The 22,674-nt window shown below is 47.9% G+C and overlaps 1 protein-coding gene across 2 annotated transcripts in view; it reads left to right on the top strand.

The window, feature by feature from the left end:
- The window catches only part of NPHP4 (nephrocystin 4), a 120,699-nt gene that overhangs the window by 56,520 nt on the left and 41,505 nt on the right, over positions 1–22,674 (top strand). For both annotated transcript variants that reach the window (XM_057703523.1, XM_057703513.1), the window contains exon 11: positions 6,698–6,836. In XM_057703523.1, the coding sequence (XP_057559506.1) occupies positions 6,698–6,836 (139 nt within the window). The remainder of the gene's footprint in view (positions 1–6,697; positions 6,837–22,674) is intronic.

Here is a 22,674-nt window from a genome sequence, read left to right as displayed (position 1 = left end):
CTGGGTCGTGGCAGGGTGTTTTCTGCCTGGGTGTGTTGTTCGATTTTTCTGCTGACATTCCTGAAATATGCCCGTCCTGTCTCAGCAGCGCAAATAGGAGCCTTTTAAGGACTCAATTGTCTCATTTTTCTTAGGTAAAGGACCATCTCTGTTATTTCAGTGCCATCGTGTGCTGAGCCTAGCGAGAAACGTTATTCTCAGTGTTATTATTTATGGTTTGGATGATGCTTTGGGGACCTGAATAAGGGAACAGCTGATTGTGCAGCTTCTCTCACTGTGAGGAACGTCCCTCATCAGGGGGCACGTTTGGCTGCGCTCCCACCTGGGCTGCCTTGACCTTATTATAAAGTCACCATTGGAAATCCTGATGTCAAGGCCATTTTCGCATTCTCTCTCTCTCTCTCTCTGTGTATGTATGTGTGTAAATAAGTTCTTATTCTGTTTAATCTTAACCTTCTCATGCCACTACATTTCCTTGGCTTTTTAAGTGTGTAAATTATATTGGAACGTAAGTGTTGTGAAGGTTTGACTATCTTAAGGACACATATATCAAATACCGTCATTTTTCATGAGGAATATCACTTCTAATCAGGCTCTCCCAGCCTCAGCACTGTCAACATTTGGGGCCACGTGATTCTTTGCTGTGGGCCTGTCCCGGACACTGGAGGAATTTGAGCAGCATTCCTGGCCTCCACGTGCGAGATGCCAGTAGCATCCTCCCCAGTTATGACAGCCTGAATGTCCACAGACACTGCCAAATATGTTCTTCTGGGGGCAGAATTGCCCCCAGTTGAGGACCACTGCTCTAAACAGATAGAATTAGCTAAAATAACAGACTACCACTGGTCACAAACTTGATTCCCTCTCCTACTCTCAGAAAGTGCTGCTCTGCTTCTTCCTGTATTTCATGTCACGTGGCAGTGCCAGCATCTATGCAGTCGGGGTGGACGCCTAGGTAAGCCTGGTCTTTGCCTGGGCACCAGTCATTCTTTATCTTATTCATTCATTCAGTGAATTTTTATTGAGCACCTGTGTCTATTCTAGGAAAAATATCTCTAGTCCCATCAAACTTACAGTTGAGTAGGAGTGGCAGATATTAATCAAAGAAAAAAATACTTGCTCTGAACATCCCATAATTTTTTACTAAGTAAATTTTGGGGTTTATGTTATTATGATTATTTACTGTGAAGGTAAATAGTGTGTTATGATTATGTTTTCCTTCTTAAACAACTCCTGTATTCTTCCCTTGAGCAAATAATTGTCTTTAAAAAAATTAATATCTCCAGAGGCAGCCATTTGCAACTCTTAACTGTGACATATGGTATTTACTTTGTTTTCTAAATCTTATGCTTCTACTGCTATTTCCTAGTTTATCAATTTTAGAAGTTGTATATTGTCTTACAGTAATGATAGATGGGAACTTTAGCTCTCGTATACACTCCTGCAACTTAAAAAACAACCCCACTTTGTCCCCCGACTGCTTGGCCTTGCATTCAGGTATGGTTGCCAGAGGTGTGGAGCACAGTGGGGTCTGGCCAGAGGATTGGAAGGGGAGCCCCAGGAAACTGGAAAGAACTAGGGGGATCTGGAGAGGGAGGAGCTTGGAAAGCCCCCTGTAAAGTTGTATAAGAAATGCTGAGCTAACCCCCAGCTTCACGTGTCTGAATCTGACTCTACACAGCGTATTGCAGACTTTGAGAACTGGACTATGGATGGAGTTGCCCACTGGGTGGACCACACACAGCAGAGGTCCGAGTATTGCTGCACAGGCTTTGAAAGTGGAACTGACGATGAAACCACCACCCACAGGAGGCTGGTTGGAAACTGGGGCTTGAACCCAACTGGGTGAATTCCTGGCTAAACAAAAATATCAACATTCTCCACAGAATTTAAACAAGACTTAGAATCTTATAATATGATATTCAGAATATCCATGATACAATCTAAACTTAATTGACAAAGAACCAGGAAAATCTCAACTCGTAAGGGAAAGACATTCAACAGACAGCAATACTGAGGTGACACATGTGTTGGAATTATCAGACAAAGCCTTTCAAGCAGGCATTATAAAAACGCTCCAGTAAATCAGAGTGAACATTTTTGAAACAAAGGGAAACACAGAAAGTCTCAGCAAGGTGATAGAAGACAAAGAAGCAGCAAATGGAAATTTTAGGACCAAAAAATAAAATTGCCAAAGTAAAGTATTCACTAGGTGGACTCGATAGCAGAATGGAGATGACAGAAGAAGAGTCAGTGAACTTAAAGATAAATCAATAGAATTTATCCAGTCTGAACCACAGAGAAAAAAATGACTGGAACACAGTGGACGAAGCCTCGGGACCTGTGTGGTGGGGACCATGAAGGCTAACACCTGTGTCCTCAGAGACCCCGTAGAGGAGAAAGAGTGCAGTGCAGAAAAAACATTTGAAGACACAATGGCTGAAAACTCCTATAATTCGGCAGAAGACTTAAACCTACAGATCGAAGAGGTTCAGTGAACCCAGAGATAAATACAAAGAAATCCACAATCAGACACATCATAATCAACTGCTAAAACATAAAGACAAAGTCTTGAGAACAGCCATAGAAAAATGATGCATTACTTACAGAGAGACAGTACTTTGAATATTTGTGGGTTCCTTAGCGGAAACCGTGAAGGCCAGAAGGAAATGAAACAACATTTTAAAACCAGTAACAGAAAGAGCCCAGAACTCAGAATTCTATTCCAGCAAGAGTCCTGCAGGAATGAGGGTGAAATAAGGACATTCTCAGATGAAGCAGAACTAAGAGAATTCATTGGCAGTAGACATGCTCTGAGAGAATTGCTGAAGGAATTTCTTCAGAGAGAAGAGAAGTGATACCAGATGGAAACTTGGCACATCAGGAATGAAGAAAGAGCATCAAAAATGAAAACTGTAATACAGTATCCTCCTCCTTTTGAGTTCTTTAAAGTATGTTTGATGGTTGAAGCAAAAATTATAATAGTGTCTGATAGGATTTTTCAGGTATGTAGGTATAATAGGTAAGACAGCTATGATATAAAGGGGGCGGATAAAGAGACCTGTAGGGTATAAGGTTTCTACATTCCAATTGAGGTAATAAAATACAGATTTTGAGTAGATTGTGAAAAGTTAAATATTTACATTGTAAATCCTAGAGCAGTCACTGAAAATAAGATACAAAGAGACAGTAAGAAACCCAATAGATAGATAAAATGGAGTAATTCAAAATAGGCAAGTAAGGGGAAACAGGAATGAAAAAAAGAAGGAAAAATCATAATAAATGATAGTCCTGAATCCAGACACACCTGTAATTACATGAAATGTAAATAGTCCAAACACACCAACTTCAAGACAGAAATTGTCAGGTGGCATAAAAACTCAAGGTCCAACTGTATGCTGTCTACCAGGAACTCACTTCAGATATAATGATGTAGGTCAAAAGTACAAGGATGGAAAAATATTCCGTGCAAACCCCATTCATAAGATAACTGGAGTAGCTATATTAATACCAGACGAAGTAGACTTTGTAGCAAAAGAAATTGTTAGAAATTAAGAGGGATATTACATATGATAAAAGAGTCAGTTGGCCAAGAAGACATACAATATTAAAAGTGTATGCATCTAACGCAGAGCTTCCAAATGCAAAAACTAACAGCACGGAAAGAAGAAATAGACAAATTAACAGTTGCAGCTGGAGATTTCAGCACTCCTCTTGGAGTAAACTGTAAACATGTAGATAGAAAATCATCACTATATAGAACTGAGCAATATTATCAAGCATCCAGATGTAAATGACCTTTCTAGAATGCTCCACCCAACAACAGCAGGATACACATTTCTTTTCAAGTGCACGTGGGACATTCACCAAGATAGACCATGTCCTGGATCATGAGACAAACTTTAATAATTTAACAGAATTGAAATGATACAAGCTATATTCTATGATCATAATGGAATTAAACTAGACACCAATAATAAAGATAACATAAAAAATTAGAAAACACTTGGAAATTAATACATTTCTAAATAATCCATAAGTCAGAGAAGAAGCCTCAAGAAAATATAGAAGATATTTTGAAATGAACAAAAATGAAAATACAACATATCAAAATTTGTAGGGTGCAGCTAACGTGTGCTCACATGGAAATTTATAGCATTAAGTGCTTATGTAACAACAGAGAAAAGTCTCAAATCAATAATCTAATCTTCTACCTTTAGAAAATAGAAAAAGAAGAAAATAAACCTAAAGCAAGCAGAAGAAAGTCAATAATAAGATAAGAGCAGAAACCAATAAAACTGAAAACAGAAAAACAATAGAGGAAAAACTAGAGAAAGCCAGTGAAATAAAAAACTGATTCTATGAGAAGATCAATAAAATTGACAAACTTCTAACAAGGCTGAAAAAGTAAAGAGAGGACACAAGTTACTAACAATAGGAATGAGAGCAGGGATACCAGCAGAGACCGCACAGGTGTGAAAACGGTATTGGGGGAATACTGTGAGCAGCTCTGTGCCCAGAAGCTTGGAGATTTAGATGAAATGGGTCAGTTTGTCTTAAACAACAAACTATCAAAACTTACCCAAGATGAACTAGGTAACCTGCGTGGTCCTATAACTTTATAGAAAATGAATTCATGGTTAAAAAACTTTTGAAAAAGAAATATTCAGGCCTATTCACTGTAAATTGTACTAAACATTTTTCCTTTAAGGGAAAACAGCACCAATTTTATACATTCTCTTCCAGAAAAGAGGATAGATAGGAACAATCCCCAATTCATGTAACAAGGCCCGCATGACTCTGATATCAAAACCAGAGAAAGACAGTACAAGAAAAGAAAATTATGGATACATAAGCCTCGTCAACTTAGGTGCGAAACACTCAACAAAATAGTAGCAAATGGAATCCAGCAGTATGGAAAACGAATAACACACCATGACCAAGGTGGGGCGTGGGGGGGGGGTTATCCCAAGAATGCAAGGCTATTTTCTATTTGAAAGTAAAAAAAGAATGTAATTCATCATAGTAACAGCCTAAAGAAGGAAAACCGTATGATCATAGCAATAGATGGAGAAAAAGCATTTGACAAAATTCAACACCCATTTATAACAAAAACTGAGCAAACAGGAATAAAGAGGAGCCACCTCAGCTTGATCAAGAGTATCTACAAAAGTCCTTTAGTTAGCATCACACAACGGTGCAAGGTTGATGTCTTTCCCCCTTAGGTCAGGAGCAGGTGAAGGATGCCCGTTCGTCGTATTCAGCATCTTATTCAACATTGTACTGCAAGTTCCAGCCACAGCAATAAAGCAAGAAAACAAAATCTAAATACAACACAGGTTGGAAAGGAGGAACAAATCTTATCTGCAGACAACATGATTTTCTGTGTGGAATATCTCAAGGGATGTATCAAAAACAAGTTTAGGGAGGTTGCAGGATACAACAGGAGGTCAAGAGAGAAAAATCAATCACATTCTTTTATACTAACAAAACATGTACAGTTGGAAAGCAAAATCTGAAAACAGTATTATTTACAAAGCCCTCCCCTCAATGAAATAAATCCAGCAACACATGTACAGGATCTGTATGCTGAAACCTGCATGTCCTATTCTCATTGATGGCTCTCAGGCGAGTCAAAGAAGCCCTAAATAAACGGAGAGCCATCTCTCTGGATTGGAAGAATCACCATAGAAAAGATATAAATTCTCCCCAAATTGACCTACAGATCTAATGCAATTTCAGTCGAAATCCTTACATGATTTTTTGTACGTGTAGACAAGCTGATTCTAAAGTTTATATAGAAAAGCAAAGGAATTAGAAGAGTCAAAACAGTTCTGAAAAGAACAGTCAAGTTGGAGGATCCATGCTACATAATTTAAGACTTTGGTTGAAGCTGCAGTAATCAAGGTAAAGTGCCACTGGTAAAGGAACTGGCACATAGTTCCCTGGCACAGAGAGTCCAGAAGCAAGTCACAGCGTGGCAGTTTCCTGTAAAATTAAATATACACCCACCACATGACCCAGCAGTCCTGCTCTTAGAGAAGTGAAACTTACAGGAATGAAAGCTTGTGTCCACACAGAAGTGTATACACCAGTGTTCCTAGCAGCTCTGTTTATATAACCACTAGAGCTGGAGACAACCCAAATGTTCCTAAATGGGTGAATGGCTAAGTACACTGGGTGCATCGCAGGATAGAAACCTGCTCGGCAACGAGAAGGAATGGGCTGTGGTATACATGGAAGCTCCGAAGCGCCCCATCAGCATTGCCAGGAGCGAAAGAAGCCAGTTTCAAAGGTTGTACAGCGTGTGGTCCCATTTACATGACAGAAGAGGGGGCAGATTGCGGGGTTGGGTGCGGGCGGGGCGGGGTGCAAAGAGGCAGCGAGGGAGTGTTTTGGGTGGTGGGGCTGTTCTGTACCCTGGTTGTCGTGGTGGTGATGCGTTAAAACTCAAAAGAACTACACACCAAAATAGAAAAAGTCAACATGACATAGGTTCGTTAAAAAACACATTCAAAACTGGAGCGATGTTGTGCCTTCTGCTTGGGTGAGGGTGTTCTTGTGATGGTTCTCCTGGGATTCAAACCCACACCGATCGTTTCAGGGCTGGGAGAGTGGTTCCCGGTTGAGTTGCTCTAACCGATGCATGCTGATGGAGGGGGCGTGGCCGTCACTGCTCTTGTTGTGGTCCATCCAGGTGAAGCAGGTGGAGTCGGGGACGGTCCAGTTCCAGTACTCAGTGAGCCCTGAAGGACACCCGGACACACCCACGGGGTACGCCAGTCGCCCCCAGGCAGAGCGGCAGCCTTCCCGGAAGCCACCCACGTCCCCTTCAAGTAAGTGTGCACAGAGTGAGTCTTCCAGCTCACAGCATGGCTCCATCTGTGCCCAGTACAAGATTTATCACATACTCGCCACAGATTGCTGTAATTTGAATCAGCTGATTGAGTTTTTGCTGAATGCGGAGGTGTGGAATCGGACAGTGACGAGGCCTGGCCCAGCGCTTTGTGCTTCAGTCGCGAGTCAGCTCCGTTACTTGCGGCTGCCTGACCGAGGGCCTGGGAAGGTCTGTTGGTGACCCTTAAAGGGGCACATCATGTGGGCATCCTCCAGGCACGGGGCTCAAGAACCAGGGGCTGGCCGAAAGCCACGCACTGATAGCTTTATTTTGCACTGCTAATGTAGCCATGAGTTTGCTGTTTTTAAAAAGTGCCTTCTACTCCCTTGGAGCACAGTCCCTGAGAGTGGAGAGGCCACGACCTCAGGGTGTGGCTTTAAGGGGACTGAGGGCTGTCGGCTGGATGACACCCTTCCCATGGGTGGTGGCATCCCCATGTGTGATCACAGCTGTCAGCTTCTCGTTGGCTACACCAGCGCCTCCTGCTGAGGCCAGTACCTTGCCTTCAGGGCCTCTTAGTTTATTCCCAAGGACAGGAAGCTAGCATCCTAGTGGGGAATCCCACCCATGGCAAGAAGAGGAGGCGGTTAGGAGGAGAGTTGAAACAGCATTGAGTCCTTGGCTCTTGGCTTCAGTGATCCCGCTGGCTGAAAGAATGTTCTAGATCACAGGCAGTTAGGCTCTTAGAAAGTCAGAAAGGTAGGGAATGAACAACTGTATAAGCTGTAGAGGGGAGCTTAGCGTCCATCCATCCTCCATCCAGGTGGATTTCCTCTGATGGACGCTGCTGGGTGTCCAGGGAGGGCCGGGCAGTGTCTTTGGGGCAGTAGGTCCTGGGGGCTGGTGCAAAGGCTCCCATGAGTCTGTCGTTTGGGAGCGGTTTTTTTTGAGTCAAGATTCTAGTTGTTGGAAACTGGTCTTGTTGAATCTATTTATTTTTAAAATTGTTTATTTGGTTGCGCTGGGTCTTAGTTGCAGCAGGAGGGCTCCTTAGTTGCAGCATGTGGACTCCTTAGTTGTGGCATGTGAACTCTTAGTTGTGGCATGCATGTGGGATCTAGTTCCCTGCCTAGGAATCGAACCCAGGCCCCCTGCATTGGGAGCATGGAGTCTTAACCACTGGACCACCAGGGAAGCCTTGTTGAATCTAATCTTACAGTCGGCGGAAGCAGCACGCTTGTTTCTCTGGCCTAGAACTCCATGCGCTGGCCTCCATCTTTGTGGCCCTCCAGGATTTTCCATGGCATTTAAAAATATTCAGGTATGAAAACCTAACAGTGGCGTGCTTTGGGACAAAGCACATTGTTAAGTGTTTTCCTTCTTCCCCGAAAGGCGGTACGCCTGATGGTGTCAGTGGTTCTCTTCTTTCTGGTTTTGAATACTGCGCTAACCGCCAGGATTGCAGTTTACCACCAGCGTGCGCGCCCGTCATCTCCTCTTACGTGAGTGCTGTGAAGTGTATGGCCCCACGGGTACTTGGGAAATTGCCAGGATAGCTGCTAGAATCCCTTGCAGTGATGGGCGGTAGGCATGTTTTCCACCAGAGTCAGTTTAGAATACATTTCCAATTTTATTTGATAAAGTTGAATGCATTAAAAGCGTAGAATATATAGTTAAAAATATTAAAGTCAGAATTATTTCTAACCCATTCCCTTCTTTTTTTAAAAAGCAGTTATCTTGTTTTTTAAATTAATTAATTTTTGTTTTTTGGCTGTGTTGGGTCTTCTTTGCTGCGCGTGGGCTCTCTCTAGTTGCGGAGAGCCGGGCTGCTCTTCGTTGCGGTGCTCGGGCTTCTCATTGCTGTGGCTTCTCTTGCTGCAGAGCACAGGCGCTAGGCTTCAGTAGTTGTGGCACGTGGGCTCAGGAGTTGTGGCTCACAGGCTCTAAAGTGCAGGTTCAATCGTTGTGGCGCACGGGCTTCGTCGCTCCACAGCATGTGGGATCTTCCTGGAGCAGGGATTGAACCCGTGTCCCCTGCACTGGCAGGTGGATTCTTAATTACTGCACCACCTAGGAAACCCTATATTCATAATTTTTGATTGGATTTCAGATATTGTGAGTTTTTTCCTTTTGGGTGCTGAATATTTTTGTAGTTGATAAATACTCCTGAGTTTGGAAACGATTTGGTCATTTTGGGTCTTGCCGTCAAGATCTGTTAGATGGGACCAGATGAGCGTTTAGTCTAGGGCTGATTATTCCTCCCTAAGTCACAAGACCCCTTTTGTTTCTCTGCCTGATGTATCCCCCGAATTATGAGGTTTGCCAGTCTGTAAGAACAGACTTTCTGGCCTCATGTGAGCACTGGGTACTGGTCCCTCTAATTTTTCAGGTGGTTCTTTGGGTAGTTTCCTCATCAGTGATCTACAGACTCCTAGAGTCCTAGAGGGACTCTGTAAGCGGCTGGAGTTCCCTCTCTGTGCATCCCTCCTGTCTGTGTTCAGCTGTGCAAACTCCAGCTTCCTTGGTCTCCTTGGACTCTCAGCATGGTCTTCAGGTCCGGGGCCCATGATGCTCTGTCTGGGTTCCCCCTCCTGGCACTGTAATCTGGGGAATCACTCAATATGGTGATTTGAGGACAATCAGAGGGCTTACTTCTTTTGTTTCCAGTTCCTCAGAATCCTTTCCTGCCTGAATGTCAGTGTCTTAAAAAATTTTTGTTTCAGATGAGGGGGCAAATCTGGTCAGAAGTGGAAGCTTTGCTGCTGTTAATGGTTTCTAGGCTACCGACGTCATCCTCCCCAGGGCTGGCTGTCGGTGGTTTTGGAAGTTTTCTGGCTGTGTGGGCCACTAGCCCTGGCTCATGCCCTCCACCTAGAAAGCAGCTGCCTCGTGCATTGGATTTATTTTCTTCTAGGATATATTCTTTTTTTAATTAAAAATTACATATTCAAGAATAGCCAAGGCAATTTTGAAGAAGAGAGGCTTTCCCTTTCTAGACTTGCAGACTTACCATAAAATTATAGTAACTAGAACAGTATGACATTGCTACAGACATAGATCAACAGATAACAGGACAGAATAGAACGTGTGATACATGACAAATTATAGATAAGGAGCATATTACTTTCCTATTGTTGTTATAACAAATTATCATAAGCTTAGTTGCTTAAAATAGCACGAACCTACTATACTGAGGTTCTGGAGATCAGAAGTCCAAAGGTGTCACAGGCCGAAGTCAAGTTCTCGGGGCTGTGTTCCTGCTGGGGGCTCAGGGAGAATCTGTTTCCTTGCCGTTTCCAGCTCTCAGCGGCCAGCTGCACCTTTGGCCCCTTCCTCCATCTTCAGAGGCAGCAGAATAGCGCTTTCAGATCTCTCTCTGACACTGATCCTCCTGCCTCTCTTTCTCTCACAAGCACTGCTGCGGTTGCCGGGGCCAACCCCCCATCCAGGGCAATCTCCGCATCTCAAGGTCAGCTGATTAGCAACCGTAATTCCATCTGCAGCCTTGGTTCCCTTGGCAGCGTTAACACAGCATCCCCATGGGTTCTGGGGAGGAGGGTGTGGACGCTTGGTGAGGGGGTGGGAGCGTCATCCTGTCTGCCACAGGAGTAAACTTCAGAAATTTTAGAAAATTTTAGAATGAGAAAACCAGGAAGAAGAAAGATGACAGAAAGAGCTATTCCAAATCAATAAGGAATAATCAACAACAGGACAGAAAAACGGGCAAAGGATGTGAGGGGGGAGTTCACAGGAGAAACCAGAACAGCCAGTCAACGTATGAAAAAGTGCTCAGTTTCACCAGTAATCAGAGAAACGCAAATTAAAATGAGAAAGCCTTTCATGCCCCCCGTATTGGAGAAGCCTGACTGGCGAGTAGCATGTAGGTTGAAGAGGATTTGGGAAAAGAGGGACTCCCACCTCACAGGGAGGAATGCAGTATGTGCAGCCACCTTGAAGAGCAGTTTTTTAGAGTTTAGTTAATACCCTGCAGCTGGGAAATGCAGTTTCTAGACGCCCACTGCAGAAGGAGCTACAAAGTTGAGTCAGAAATCATCTGCACTCCGGGTACATTAAAATTTCTGTTGGCTGCACTGTCTTATCAGTGCTTTCCGTTCAAGGCTACTGTCTCCCCAGTCACTGCTGTGCAGGTGTGAACGTGTCACATCGGTTCATTTGTAACTGTAGTGCGAGCAAAAATGGATGCCCCACTTGTGATTTGCATGAACGAAGAGCAGTGTGCAGTGATTCATCTTTTGTGGTCCGAGGGTGTGCATTTCCGCACACTTCTGCCCACACTGTTGACACTCTGCAAAAACTTCGTTTTGCAGTGTTAAAGCATCCTCCCTATAGTCCTGATCTTGCTCCGTTGGACTTTCACCTGTGTGGTCCCCTGAAAGCCGCCCTATGAGGACGAAGTTTCCCTTCTGATGGAGAAGTGAAGATAGGAATTGCATTCGTGGCTCACAGTTCAGCCTACAACATTTTTTAATGAGGGAATACGAAAGCTTGTTGACAGATGGACAAAGTGTATTGAAAAGCAAGGAGATTATGTTGAAAAATGATGTACTTTTCTTTTCTAAAAGTTAATTAAAATAAATTCTACAGCCAGAGTGTGAATACTTTTTGACTCGCCCCCGTAGTTCACGTGACTGAAGTGCAGGAAGGACCCGCCTACACCTCGGTCAGGGGGTGGGTGAACAAGCTGATTTATTGGACAGTGGGTGCCAATAGCAGTGGAAATGCCAAGACAGGGCTCTGCCTGTCATTCCGGGTGAAACTTCACAACAGCGTGCTGAGCGAAAACGGTGATTTTGAAAGGAAATGGACAGCACGGCAGCCTGGAACTGGCTCTGAAACCAGTCGCGTGCTGTTTGTGAATCCAGACTTGCCACCTGGGTGATCTTAGACCAGTTGCTTGATGTGTCTGTCCCTCAGTTTCCTCATCTGTAAAATGGGTAGATTAAAGGCCTAAGTATGAAAAACAAAACTTGAGGAGTCTTAGAAAAAAAAATTGGAGAATATTTTTATGACACTGGGGTTGGGAAGGCTTCTTTAAACGAGATGGACAAAGCACAAAGCAAAAAAGACTGAGAAACGTGATTATGTTAACATGTAAAGAGAGAAGACTCTTAACGTATGAGAGAAGACTCCATGAACAAAGGTAAAAAACAGGCCTCAGACTGAAAGGTATTTGCCATACACAAAACCATTAAAAGTTAGTTAACTGGAAGAATGAGAAGATGAGAAAGAAGAAAGATGACAGAAAGAGCTCCTCCAGATCAATAAGAAGGAGATAAAAGCTGAGAAGAAAAAATGGCAAAGTCAGAGGTCGCAGAGCAGATCAGATGAGTAAGATTCGTCAGGGCACCCGGGGCTGCCGGGCACGGGCGAATGCGTCACAGCTGCTGTCGGCTGCGATGGTCTTGTCACCCTCCTGGCTGGCAGCAGCCGTGGGCAGTGGTCACGTGTTCATACCCCCTTTCAAACACTGGCCCAACTAAATACAGGTCCCAAATCTCACTGGAAGCAAGGCAACCACCAGGTCAGGAGGAGATGCAGCATTTGCACTGGGCTACTGTTGACCCCAAAGTCCTTGATGGGTACAAACCAGTGCCCGTGTCACCATCCAGGGAAGTGGGGTCCCGCGGGGCCAGAAAGCTCAGTGTCGGCCCTGCTTCTGCTGCTTTATATTAGCCTTTCTGGAAGTAAGCAAGGGAGTGTTTATCCAGGTAGGTTTGCTCAGTGCACCCCTGCACCCCCCGTCCATTCGGCAAGTGCTGTTGACACTCTGTGATGTGCCAGGTACATTTTAAAAGAGACAATAAACGAACACACCACCAGGTATTTAGGTAGCAAAGAGAATAGGTCCCCCTCTGGTGTGGGGTGTTGGGAGCCGGGGAGCTGTGCGTATGTGGGGCAGGGAGTGTATGGGAATTCTCTGGCCTTTCTGCTCAAAGTTGCTGTGAATATAAAACTGCTCTAAAGATTAATTCTATTAAAGAATAAGATAGAGAATAATGGGTGGGGAACTTGAGAATTATGCCTGTCTTGTTTTGATTAACTTGTGTTCAGGATTTATGTTTCTGTTTGCATATTTGAGGTCAGCAGACTTTAAGGCCAGATAGGAAATCTGGCTTTGTGGGCCAGGTGACCCCTGCCACAGCTACTCATCTCTGCTGGTGTCCAGTGAAAGCCATTGAGGATGTGTAAATGAACAAGTGTGGATGTGTTCCAATAAAACTTTATTTATAAGTGCAGATCGTGGGCCAAGCTTGACTAGTGGGCCTTACTTTGCAGATCCATCCTTCCTTCCTTCCTTCCTTCCTTCCTTCCTTCCTTCCTTCCTTCCTTCCTCTTTCTTTCTTTCTTTAGTTCTAATGTGTAATAGTCTTTATTGAAACATACCCAAACAGTAGTCAGAGTAATCTCTATTTTTAAATTTTTATTTTATTGTCTTTTGAAAATGTAATATATTTAGATGTTCAAAAAATGTTAAAGTAGGAAATAGTAAATAGATGACCCAATTTTCTAAAGGGTAGCTGTTTTTACCGATTGATGGAAGCTCTTATGTTAAATGAGCGCTTTGCAATAAGGTTGCTTATTTATTTTCTCAATTTGTTCTTTTTCTTTTGACTTTTCTTGTAGTGGTTTTGCCAGGAGTTTAAAAAAATTTTCATAGTCATTTTTTTTCAATCTTTTTTTGTAAAGCATTAGGAGATCATATTTTATTTAGAAAGGTCTTCCACATTCCATGGTTGTAAATAATTCTCTCAAGTTTTTTTCCTAGTAATTTTAGGGCTTCCTTCTTATATGTACATTTAAATCATTGATCCATTTGGAATTTACTCTTGTATAAAATATTAGTTTACATCCAATTTATATTTTTCTAGATGGCTATCCAGTTATCCCAATATCATTTAATTCTTAATATTTTCCCCATTGATTTAAGACACCATTCTTATTATTTATTGAATTATCACTTGAATTTGTTTATATTAGTGGGCTCTATTTTTTAAAAAATTTTTATTGGCATATAGTTGATTTACAATGCTGTGTTAGTTTCTGCTGTAGAGCAAAGTGAATCAGTTATACATATACCTATATCCACTTTTTTTTTTTTTTAAGATTCTTTTCCCTTATAGGCCATTACAGAGTATTGAGTAGAGTTTCCCTGTGCTATACAGCAGGTTCTTATTAGTTATATTTTATATACGGATCCTTTCTTTTTTGTTGTGTCTTTATCAGGTTTTGGTATTATGAGCATGCTAGATTTGTAAAATGAGTGTTTAGTCAGGGTTCTGCAGAGAAGCAGAGATATACATACAGTATAGGAAAAGAGAGATGATGAGAAATTGGATCACACGATTATGGAGGCTGAGAAGTCCCGTGATCTACTTCCTGCAAGCTGGAACCCAGGAAAGCAGGTGATGTAGTTCAGCCTGAGTTCAAAAGCCTGAGAACCAGGGCAGCCAGTGGCGCAGTTTTCATCTGGGTCTAAAGGCCTGAGAACAGGGGAGCCGAGGGCAGGAGACCTATGTCCCAGCTCTGCGGTCAGGCAGGAGGGGTCCTTCCTCCACCTTTTTGTTTTATTCAGACCCTCAGTGGATTCGATGAGGCCTCATCCCCACTCCCCCCCCACCCCCGCCCCCAACGCTGGGAAGGGCAAACAGCTTTAAAACTGAGTGACCTCTTCAGATTAGAATTTCACATGGAAACACCTGCACAGGCACACACAGAGTAATGTTTAACCAAATATCTGGGTGCCCTGTGATCCAGTCAGGTTGGCACTTAAAATTTTAAGCTTTTCTTGTGCTTGCCATCTTTTCCTGTGCTTTAAAATAGTTTAAACAAAAGGCAGGACCTGTTTCTTGAAGGTCTGATAAAACTTACCTATAAAACCATCAGGAACTTGGTACCTTTTGAAGGGATGTTTTGACAACCATTTACATTTCTTTTTATGGTTGTTGATCTATTTAGGTTTTCCATCTCATCTTATGTTAACTTTTGGGATACATATTCTCTAGAAAAATGGTCAACTTCATTTAGTTTACAAAGATATTGGGATAAAATTGTATCTAATGTAAATATTCTGATTTGTATCGTTAAATAGCAAAAGTTCAACCAAGTAAATTGTAAAGCTCTAATTGGCTTTACTGAGTGATTCATGAATCATGCAGCATCTCATGTAGCAAGCAGAAAGGGCTTCAGAGGAGCTGAACAAAAAGGAAGACATTTACATGCAGGGGGAGGGGCTAACGAAAGCGTGGGCTACCTCTCCTTCCCCTGGGGGATGGAAAGGGTCCACGTGGCTGTTACCTCATTGGTGCCGACCAGAAAATTCCAAACTGGCCAGTTAAGAGCACATTCCTGGGGAATATTGAAACTACAGTCAGGTCAGGTACTGAGCCGCGGTTCGGTGATGTTGGCTTAGTGCAAGTGACAGGTGACTCCATTCTGGGCCTGTTATTTCTTTTTGAAAGTGTCATATGATTAGGTTTCCTTTCTCATTCCTAATATGTTGGTGGATCTTCCCCTGTCTTGGTCAGGCTTATCCAAAGTTTCTACATTTCATCTACATTAATTCTCTTTAAAGGATTAGCTATTGGCTTTACTTATTGGTTCTCCTGTTCTTTAGTTTTTAAATTTCTAATTGTATCTTTAATTTTAGTTAACGTAATGAAAATTTAACTTTATATGCTTTAATCAAATCCATCCTCTTTTTTAAAAAGTTGAATGCTTAGCAGTTTTTCCATTTGTCTGTTTAATAACAATATCATTTAAGGTTCTGCAGTTTTCTTCTAAGTACAGCATGGACTCTGTTTCATAAGTTTTGGTCTTTAGTGTTCGTATTTCCTAAGTTGTTGATTTCAATTTCCATTTCCTTTTACCTAGAGTCTAGAAGTGTTTTAAAGTGTTCCCACGTTAAAAACCCCGCACAGTAAGCGCTTGTTTCCTCTCGTGTGGGAACTCGCCCTCGTCTCTAAAGCCCGGCTTACTGTCTCCGCCCCGCAGAGCCTCCTGTCCAGCATCTTGTGGCCTCTGTGGAGACTGCTCTTTATTTTACGTGAGTGTCTGTTTTCTGTTTCCTCCTTCCCCTGCTGCTCTTGGGGTGTACCAGTCAGGTTTGCTGTGGTAACACATAATTCCCAAATCTCACTGGTTTAACACAGAAAGGTTTGTTTCCTGCCGTCGCTCCACGTCCACGTGGGTTCGTGGAGGCTCTGCTCATTGTGGCCACAGATGGCAGTTGTCTTCTGAGTGTTGCTACCCCCTCCTCCCCCTGGGGCACAAAGAAAGGCCAGGAGGGGATCTGGTTCCCCCAGCTCGACGCTCTGGCCCAGAGATGGCCCGCATCCCTCCTGCAGCTCGCGGGCTGCGCAGTATCCCTACGGGGCCCCGGAAGGTGGCGACCCCTGGTGCGGGTGTTTGTTCAGCATCACAGCAGACAACCACAGGAGCATCTCATGCATGGGGACTGTGTTGATTCACCTTTCTGTGCCTCAGAGCACTGAGCACGTGTGGGTAGTGAAATGGGTCCCTCAGGACTCTTCTGTGATAGAAACTCAAATCCAAGTAGCTGGAACAGAGAAGGAATTGATTGGCTCACGTGATGGAAGGGCCCTGATGTGACGCCTGGCTGCATCCGGCTCTTGAGTGATGTGGCGAAGACTCGGTGTGTCTGTCTGTCTGTCTCCCACACCCCTGTCCACTCACCCTCCCAGCTCTCCGTGTTGGCTTCCTGCCCGACAGGGTTTCCCTACATGGTGGCTCCGGGAGCTGCTCGGTTATCCTCGGACCTAGGAATCCCAGCAGGAAGAGCTCCTTTTGTTCAGTTGTCCAGTCAGAGACCTGAGATGGAGCCCCTCCCTCTGCTGGGTCACCTGCCTGTACCCTGAATGACTGGGATGGGGGGCGGGGGGGATCTATCCTGGGTCCCACACCCTCTCTTGGTGTGGGGCTGGGCCAGCCCCCCGACCTCAGGGTTAAGGGCTGGGAGGGTGACTCCCCAAAGGGAAGCCATCCATGCTGCTCTTGGAAGAGGGCGGATGGTGGTGGTCACCCAGTGGGTTGAGGGCCTGACCTCCAGGTCTTTCCCTGCATTTAGCTGAGTCTACTGCGTAGTTGCATCCAGCTTTGACCAGCTTTTCCTGCATTTCTCCATCTTCGAATGAGGGGAGGTCAGTAGTTACTGCCGTGGGACCTGGCCTGTCCTCTGGAAGCCCACTGTCTTGACCTCCGGAGGGTCTGCTGGGCACAGAGCAGGGTGTGGACTCCAGGGAGCGCTGTGGGGGTTCAGGGGGCAGTGGACCCCCCAGGGAGGGCTCCCCCACAAGACAGCTCGCTTTGGGCTCGAGGTGATCCCGTCGTCCGCTGAGCTGAGCCTCTCTCTGGGAGACTGGGTGGGGGGTGTTGTTCTCCCGTGTGTGGGCTCACCCAGCTGCAGCGTGACTTCCTGAGACCCAGAGCTGCTGGGTGCACACCCTTTGAGATCTTTACTGGGAGATTTATCGCTGTGTCCTTGGCAGACAGGAGCCAGTACTTCGGCTGCTGGTCGGCTCAGGAGTGGAGCTCTGGTGCAGGTGAGCTGTGGCAGCATCCTCTGGTTGTCGGCTCCCTTCTGGGGACCAGCAGCTCTGCATGGATGGAGCCTGCTTCCATTTAGTTTATTTAATTTGGATTTATCACTGCGTTCACATCGCATTCATGTGACCGCCTTCACCCCGGGTTCCAAGCATTTGAAAACATTGCCTCCCAAGACCTAATATAAGAGACTTGAATATCCGCTGGTGTTTAGCTTATGATGGAAACTTTTCCTGCTTCGATATTTCACCAGCTTATATGGCTCCTTTGGAGATCTTAATGATATGCGGCTGTCACTTTAAGTGAGCTGCTTTGGCTTCTATTGTGAATTATCCTTTTTATTTTTTCTGCAGAATTACCGGGGAGCAGAGGTCCATTCATCACCCTCCACGAGAGGGTGTGCGTGGAGCCGCTAGGGTGCCCTCTGTCTCCAGGTTTTGGAGCTTGGCATTTCCCTGACCCATATTTTGCTTTTGAACGTTCTGGTGGCATCAGAATTTCGGCGTGTTTGCTTAATAGATATAAAAGCAGCCAGGTAGGAGGGGTCATTGAAAATATGTACTCGTGGTGTCTCCCAGAACATATTGAGTTAGATGCTTGATGTGGTTGTGAGCTTTTGTGCTGGCAACACCCTCGAGAGCGTCCCCTTGACAGGCAGCTCGCGTGCCCCGAGTTGTGTCACCCAGGGAATCACTCGGCAGTGGGGACGGTGGAAGATGTCCAGCAGGGGACGGAAGGTAGCGGCCGGGAATCCAAAAGCGCCTTCTGCCGGAGTTCCGAGCCGAGACTTCCAGGAGGGAGATCCTCGTCTGAGCCTGGTCCTCGAAGGTGACCCCAGCTGAGGGCTCTGGGCACGTCTCACACTCCCCGCCCCTCCTGGGCCTGATTCACCCAGACAGGGCACCTCTGGATTCCTTCAGCACTGAGACCAGGCCCGCCGCATCAACAAGCATCCCTTTTCCTCTTCCTAGATTTTGTTCTCTTCCTCCATTCCTGTGATCAGAGTCTTCGGGGGAATGACTTTTTAAGCCAAATAATTAGAAATAAGGGCCTTTCAAATGGGTCAGCTTCATGAATTCTTAGTGTCTGGGGTACCACTAAATGCTGAGTAATCCTTTATTTTCAAGGTCTGACAGGGAACACTGTTTTTCACAATGTTTACTTAAATCACAGCGACTGTGTCTTTGGCTCTGATAACCCCTTCCTTCTCCCTGCCCTTGGGGCTAGCCGTTGGCCCCATCCTGCAACATCCCCAGACCCCCGCCCTCCTGCCTGGCCCCTCCCTGCCTGGCCCTGAGCTGCTGCGGTTGCTAAGCAACAGGCGCCTCTCCCTTCAGCTGAGCACAAGCAGGTCTGTGCACAGGGCAGCATTTTCCTCCATGAATCCCCTCATCAGGCCCTGCCAGCTGGTTCTCGTTCTGCGGTCCCCCAGAATGCACAGCTACGTTCAGGCCAAAGCGTTCTCTGGAAGGCAGCTCGCACCGTGGGGTAGAAGGCTCCAAGGCTGCCTCTCATGCTGGGCTGGCTCCTGGTTGGTGGTTGTGCGTGGGGACCGCACCAGCCTCCCCGGGAAGGACAGTGGCAAGGCCCCGAGGCCGCCAAGCCTGCTGCCTGAGCGCTCACGTGTCTGTGTCGTTGCTTCCTGTCTTTCTGTGCCGCTTGCCCACTCAACTGGCCACAGGTGCCGTCTGAGAAGTGCTGACCTGAAAAGTAGCCCCCCTTGCCCTGGAGTGTGGAGGGGGCATCAGATCCGCGTGGTCTGCACCCTGTCCCCCACTAGGGTGAATGCAGAGACACGCGGGGTGCAGGTGTGTGACCCGGCGGGACGCGGACAGCCCAGGTTTGGGGCAGACCCTGGGCCCCCTCCTGGCCTTTTAGTCTCTTGTAGAGCATTCGGGCCTCTAGGAGCGGAGCTGAAGAGAGAGGACTGGACACTTGAGCTTCTGTCGACAGCACGTTTCAGCAAGTGGAGGCTGATCAGGGAGTCACAGGGTGTCAGGGAAACCCACCTTCAGCCGGGGGCGCAGGGCTGCAGCTGCGAGCGTGAGCTTCTCCCGTGTCAAGCACTCTGTGTGGTCCTGTCACATCCTGTTGGCTCGGGGGCGTGCAGAGTGCGCACTCAGTCCCTTCTGAGGCTGAGGGGTCCCTGAGCTGCCCAGAGCGCCTGGCCGGGCTGTCGTCTGGGTCTCTGTGTTCTTCTTTTAGTGTCCAGGTGATTTATCTGAAGCCAGAGCCCCGTGCGCTGCGGCCAGACACGGGTTTACTCCCTGCGGGGTGACAGGAGGACTCCGTCTGGGGACCCGCCAGCGTCTCCTGCCGTGGACTCATCCTCTGTGATGGGCCGCCTGGGGCTGTTGGTTCAGCCAGGAGCATCGTCAGGCTCCGACTGGACCTGGAGAGACGCACCTAAGGATGATCAGTAAACTAGAACTGAAGGATTTAAATTCCACAGGTGGTGCAGAAATACACGCTTACTCCCGTGTCTGGAGGGTGAGGTCCTAGCCCCTCACTGCTCCTCCCGTTCCGCGAATCTCATTGAACTTACCCACGTACCTTCATCCACGTGTCGTTTTCTTTCTTTTCCTTTAACAGAGATGGGATTCCGTTATGCAGGTTGCTTGGTGACTCGTTTCCGCTCTGTAACTTGTCTTGGCAACGTCCCACGTCAGGACCCACCCATCCACCCCCTCCGCCTTATAAGTGCTTCCAGGCTCCACACACGGATGGACCCGCTCTTATTTCAGGGCTTCCACTTTCAGGAGCACGTGGGCCATTCTGATGGTTTGCTGTTTTCAGCAGTGCTGCCGCGAGGTTCTTGGGCACGTGTCCTCGTGCACATGCCGCAGATGTCACTGCACACGTGGCCTTTGCACACACGTGAGCGGCCCCATGGTTCGGTTTTGCCGGCCCCAGTAGCTCTCAGCCTGGTCGTGCTCAGGGGCAGAATCAGAACCCCCCCCTGGGTTTTGGGAGACTTGGAGGAATGACACGGCCGCCCCTGGAGGACACCGTGCTGTCCGGGCGAGACTGTTAGATTGTGTAGTTTGAGAAGCAGCTCAACCAGCAGGCACCACGTGGAACATTGAAGCATAGAGGTTTGAAACCAAGTTATTTTGTGGTCTGCTGTATTTCCTCTCAGCCCGTGCCTCACTGCGGGGTGTGGCCTTGGGCCCTGGGACCCCCAGCAGGCCTCGCTGTCACCCGCTGCCTGAGCCTGTTTTGTGCTGTTGATTGTTGAGGAGGATACGATCACACGGGTCACGATGTAAAGAACCACCTGGAAAACACCACGCGGTACCCAGAGTAGAGAGTGTGGGGAGACAAGTGCATGGGAGAAGTTTAACAGGCTTGGAGGGTTTGGTTTTCCCCAGGACTCAGATCTTCCTCAAGCAGAGGACACGCGGGCCCAGCTCCTGGGCGCCAGGCTTCTCCGAGCAGAGGAAAATGGGGCCATGTCCTGCAGGTTTTTCCTCGTTGCCAAAATCGGCCCGTGGAGTTTTCAGGGTCTCCGTTTAGGGTGGAGCAAGGGAGAACCCAGCGTGTTGCTCTTCTGTTTCCTCTTCTAGACTGTTTCGGGGTGGGGGGGTTGGTGCGTGGCTGCAGGGAGCCTGGAGTTGTCTGGGGAGAGACACGGGGTTTCAGGGACAGCGGGGCCCGGGCAGAATCCTCGCCTGCGTCTTGCTTCCCAGGAGATGAGCTACCTGCTGGGAAGCGAGGTTTGCGCGGTGATTTGCTAACTCCCTCCGAGGGGAGCTCCTTTCAGGAACCGGAGGCTCCCTGGGCTGGAGGGTGCGGAGTTCTTTGGAGTCAGGTTAACTTGGCCTTGAGAAAAGAGCTGGGCCGGCCAGTGGCTGGAGCATGTGGAGCTCGGCTCAGGTGGGGCCAGCTGAGGTGGGGGCCTCCCTCTGCACCACTTGCCCTGCACCCCGCTTTCCCTGCCCCCATTCCTCATCACCTGGGTCCCGCAGCCTGCGGCCAGCCTGCGGCACCTTCCCCAGCTGGACTCCGGGGCGGCGGGAAGGGGCTCTGATGGCATCGGCCCTGGGCACGGCCGGGCCGGGTGGGGGCCTTCCTGTGGGTGGTTCCTGCCTGGAGGCTGCGCTGCGGTGGGGTCCAGGGCTGCCGGGAGTGTCAGGCGTCCTCTGTTCAGACCGTACAACATCTGCGGCCCCCGTGCTGCCAGCTGGTTGGTGGGTGCTGGGTGTTGCCCACCCCATGCCAGGTGCCAGGGGCTCGGGGGCCCCAGGGTCGGGTGAGCTGCTCCTCGTGCCGCCTGCTCCAGGGCTCAGACCTGGCTGTGCGGGGACTTGGACAGCAGAGTCTGTGGGGGGCGGGGGGCGAGGGCGGGCGGTCAGGGCCACACGGGGGTGACAGGGGCAGGGCTAGTTACACGGTGGGGGCAGGACTTCTCAGGGCCCAGGATGTGCTGAAGTCCAGCGGGGAGTGGTGTCCATGTGCAGTGGCCAGAGTCGGGTCACTGTGATGGGGACCGAGATGCATGAGGCAGGTGTGGTCCTCAGGGAAAGCCGGTGGCTGCCTTCAGACAGGTGTCTGGTCACACCTGGGCCTTCGGGGGGGCGGAAGGGGCCCTTTCAGGATGGGCCCCAGTCAGTGGGCGGCCCCGCCGTTGGCTGGAGATGGTGACATTGGCAGGTGAAGACAGAGGAAGCACGTGCATGTGGGATGATGGTGAGGTGATGGGGGAGCCCAGACGCCCAAGCTGGTGCCGACCGTCTGGGTTTCAGGGACTTGAGCGATGCCTGGGCTCCTGGGCGGGCGTGCAGGGGCCGGGGTGGGGGCGGCAGCAGCACGGGAGGACTCCAGCCCGGCCCTGGGCCGCTGCGCGGGGACTGTGCACGGGGGGAGACGGCCCCGTGGGGGTGGCTGCTCCCTCGGCAGCTGGTCATCCCGGGCGCTGCAGGACGCAGCCTGCATCGCCCAGGGCAGGGGCGCCCTTGGCCCCTCGCTCCAGGGACCCCACAGAGGACTGGCCTCGACTCTTCCTGGTACGAACCTGCCTGCACTCCCGCCCCTAGAGCGCGTGGGCCTCAGGGGAGGGGCTGTGGGTGATGGGAGAGCTGGAGCGTCCAGCTGAGACATCTGCCGTGTGCATGTCAGGTTAGATGTTTCTTACTTAACAAACAGCACGTGGGCCCCAGCCGGGGAAGCATTGGCCTGAGGAGACACCAAAGCCGGTCCCCTGAAGGCAGGGGTGTGTGAGCAGCTGAAATGATGGGCGAGCCGCACGGTGAGCG

This window comes from Hippopotamus amphibius, chromosome 1, assembly GCF_030028045.1.
Source record: "Hippopotamus amphibius kiboko isolate mHipAmp2 chromosome 1, mHipAmp2.hap2, whole genome shotgun sequence".
Classification (NCBI taxonomy): domain Eukaryota; kingdom Metazoa; phylum Chordata; class Mammalia; order Artiodactyla; family Hippopotamidae; genus Hippopotamus; species Hippopotamus amphibius.
Note: the sequence above shows the minus strand (reverse complement) of the source record. Positions and strands in the feature narration are given on the sequence as shown.